Raw genomic sequence first — 3,423 nt, 5'->3', positions numbered from 1 at the left:
GGCCGATTGCCGACCTTCGCTCATTTATGGTTGCTATGGGGTGCCATGGCAATGCCAGTGCCCCTGCCACACTGTAACGCACCTGCACCTGCCACACTGTAACACAGTAGTTGCGTTGCACGGTACTGTGCATTAATCGTATGAGAAACCGGGAATGCTGTGGAAGGCCTATTGGTTCAAACCTCCCCAACAGTCCCAGTTTCCCTGCTTTAGGAGAATGCACTACATGAAACTCTCTTCCAAAGAAGTTGAATCACCGGAGTCACTACACCCTGTGCCACCCCAGCTAGATAATACTGGAGTTCTGCTTTAGCTGGCAGACTCCATTGACCCCAACCAGCTCCTAGAGATTACAGTGACTGCCCTTCATTGCCATAGAGCAGACCAACATAGATTGAGATAAAGTGTCCGTCCAGAAAACGGACAGCAACCATCACCCCTGCACAGAGGTAATAACAGGAATATGAATGGATTTCTCTCTCTCTCTGACAGATTATTTCTATTGTTGGAACAATTTTGTGGAGAACCGAGAGCGGAAATTTGAGGCTTGGGATGGACTGCACGAGAACTTCGTCCGATTGTCTAGAAAACTGCGGCGTATTCTACAGGTATGTGTGTGTGGATTGATGACACGGAGCTCGGGAATAACGTTATTGTATTTGACCTGCCAAATAATAGATGGACCGATATGATAGATAGAGAGCGAGAGAGAGAGAGAGAGAGAGGGAGAAGATCGATAGACAGATAATGAGAGAGAGAGTGGGATGAGAGGGGGGTGGGAGATGGTCAATAGACAGATAATGAGACAGACAGAGATAGATAGATAGATAGATAGATAGATAGATAGATAGATAGATAGATAGATAGATAGATAGATAGATAGATAGATAGATAGCCATTATGTCTCTTGCTTTCTTCAATGGGGTGACCCCCTGTTAGGGTGATCTCTGTCTTAGGACCCCGGTCGGCTGTTGATGGCTTTTTGTTCACATCCAGCGGGTTATGCATTTCCATTATTGGAATGGAAAACTCACTGGAAGCAGGTGAAATGCAGGTCAGATGGAAGTCCTCGGCAGGTCAGTTGCCCCTGTTGATGAGATCTGAATAGAAAGTCTTTTGGGTCGGGGTCCATATTGTAAATAATAATAACACTTATAAATAAATAACACTTTTCCCGTGTTTTGTTTTTCTGTGCTGGTCTTGCTCACGTTGTGCTGCGTTTTGTCTCATCACAGCCCCCCTATGATATGGAAGATCTACACGAAGCCTTTGACCTTCTGGGTCTGTAGGGAAAACCAAACCAGCCCCAGAGGATTCCTCCAACCTACAAACACAACACGCCACCTTCAAATGTCAAGGTGCACACCGAAGACTGAACCGGAAGAAGACTCCAGCTCCAAGGACTCCAGCTCTGCTCACATGATGGACCTCCATGGTGTCTTCTTCTTCTTCATGATGTCCTTTAAACCCATGCTCAGTGTGGGGAGCAGATCTATATTACTGTACAGTCAGCTACAGGTCTTTGTGAAGAGCCCCCATACCCCTCATCTCTTCATCTCTCCCACATCTCTCACTTTTTTTTAACAACATAGAAACTGTAGAGTCAAGGTTCGAGGATGTCCCAAATGCCAATTCCAACCAAAAGCGGCTGTATCAGTTTTGTGTGGCAGCTGACAAGCTGGACCGCATGCTGGTGTCTTATATCTCTCAGGGAATTCCACTCAGTAAGAATGTTTAATACTCAAATGCTGGTGATGAGCATTACTGGTTTTCCATCTCTTCATTGTATTCAAAGAAGGATGGAGGCCACCATCACTGACCTCCTTCAGTCCACTTCCTGCCATACTGGTCCAGCCCGGTGGCGTCACAAGGGAGGTGCGGCCCGCACTCGGGTGAAACCATTGCAGGAGTGACACCATAATGACTGACAGCCATTTTGGTGTCACCCCCTCTAAAAAGTTGGGCACTCTGTCATGGACCGAGAGCTCGGCAGTGCCAGGAGAGAGGAGGCATACCTCATCCAGCCGGGTGAACGTCCCCTCCTCTCCCTGCCGGCGTCCATCACCAAGATGGCCGCAGGCAGGTGTCAATTAGGGGACCGCGCATGTGTGATTACGTCATGGCGCACGCCCAATGACAACACGGCAGGGTGTCACCCCGTCTAGAGACCGGGTGACACCCGGCCTCGGGACGCCCCTGGTCCAGCCCTTCAGTACCTCTTGACCTGTCCTCTTCCAGCATGGTTATGGTCTCCGTGGGCAAGCAGTGGTCTCTCTGCCGAGGTCTGAATCAGAGCTTGAACCCTTGTATCAGAGAGCATTATGCTGACTGCAGAGTGTAACAGATTTCATTCAAAAGGGATGGAAGAACAGACAACTAAGCCAAACCCTTTTTCACCTGAGTATTAAACAATGTTAGTGCCTCCATACCGAGGTGCTGGGTAATCCCAGGGTCTGCTTCCTAGCATCCTATATAATGTAGCATGATAACATGTATATACAGTATATATATATATATACATTTAAATAGATTTTTAAGATTTATCATTCTGTGATTTCACATTTTTTATCTTACCTCTTGCTCTACATCCCCACCTCGGGGTAACTTCAGACAGAAACCATTGGTGCACTTGTGTTGTAACTCATAGCAGCCAATCAGAAATCGGCTGGCAGCCTTGTTGCCAAGAAATGGAATCTGGTTGCTATGGGATGCAAACCTTAATGGGCTCTGCGAATGTAAAAAAAAACAAGCAAAGACATGACATCGGGACAGGAAGAGAGAGAAAACCTCAGGAGAAGAGGCATATAAATGCACGGTGATCGCAGCTCCAAGCAACCAATGTTCCCAGAAAACTCTTCGGGGATCATTTATAATCATTTCCCAGCCATATGCTCGTGAATGTTGTGTGCATGCCATTCCCGCCACTAGATGGAGCCAAGGCCAATAGGAATTTCCTGAAGCTCCTCCTCGGTGCCATCTAGTGGCTGGGATGTATTGCGAACGGCATTTGCCCAGCATACGGCTGGGGGGATGACTTATAAAACATCCCCATAAAGGCCCGCTCTCACATATCTCTATTTGACTCACTTCCGGGTCTGACATTCGTGTGCTCTGGACCTAAGGCTGGATTCACATGAGTGAGTTGTGATAATGCACGCCCGTGAACCAGCATTATGTTTCGTGTTGCATTGGGCAGCCCATTCATTTGAAATCATGCATTCACCACCAACACAGCCCAACAGAATGCATGGTAGTGCAATACTTTGTACTGCAACACAGGTGCGCTGGGAAGGTGTGTTGGGGTGCATTGTGGTAACCCTGCACTATATGCTAGTTATTGTGGGGAGGTGTGGCTTTGCTCAGCGGCTCTCTGTCTGGTCCCACCCAGCTAATTGACATCACTGGTTGTCAGCAGCTCAGCGG

At 47.8% G+C, this 3,423-nt stretch overlaps 1 protein-coding gene across 1 annotated transcript in view; it reads left to right on the top strand.

Moving 5' to 3' along the window:
• Window positions 1–1,289, top strand: part of AICDA (activation induced cytidine deaminase) — a 4,808-nt gene extending 3,519 nt beyond the window's left edge. Inside the window, exons 4-5 of the mRNA XM_018571348.1 lie at window positions 493–608; window positions 1,236–1,289. Of these exons, the coding sequence (XP_018426850.1) occupies window positions 493–608; window positions 1,236–1,289 (170 nt within the window). The remainder of the gene's footprint in view (window positions 1–492; window positions 609–1,235) is intronic.
• The last annotated feature ends 2,134 nt before the right edge of the window (window positions 1,290–3,423 follow it).

This window comes from Nanorana parkeri, unplaced genomic scaffold (genome assembly GCF_000935625.1).
Source record: "Nanorana parkeri isolate BGI_ZX_2015 unplaced genomic scaffold, ASM93562v1 scaffold1738, whole genome shotgun sequence".
NCBI lineage: Eukaryota > Metazoa > Chordata > Amphibia > Anura > Dicroglossidae > Nanorana > Nanorana parkeri.
Note: the sequence above shows the minus strand (reverse complement) of the source record. Positions and strands in the feature narration are given on the sequence as shown.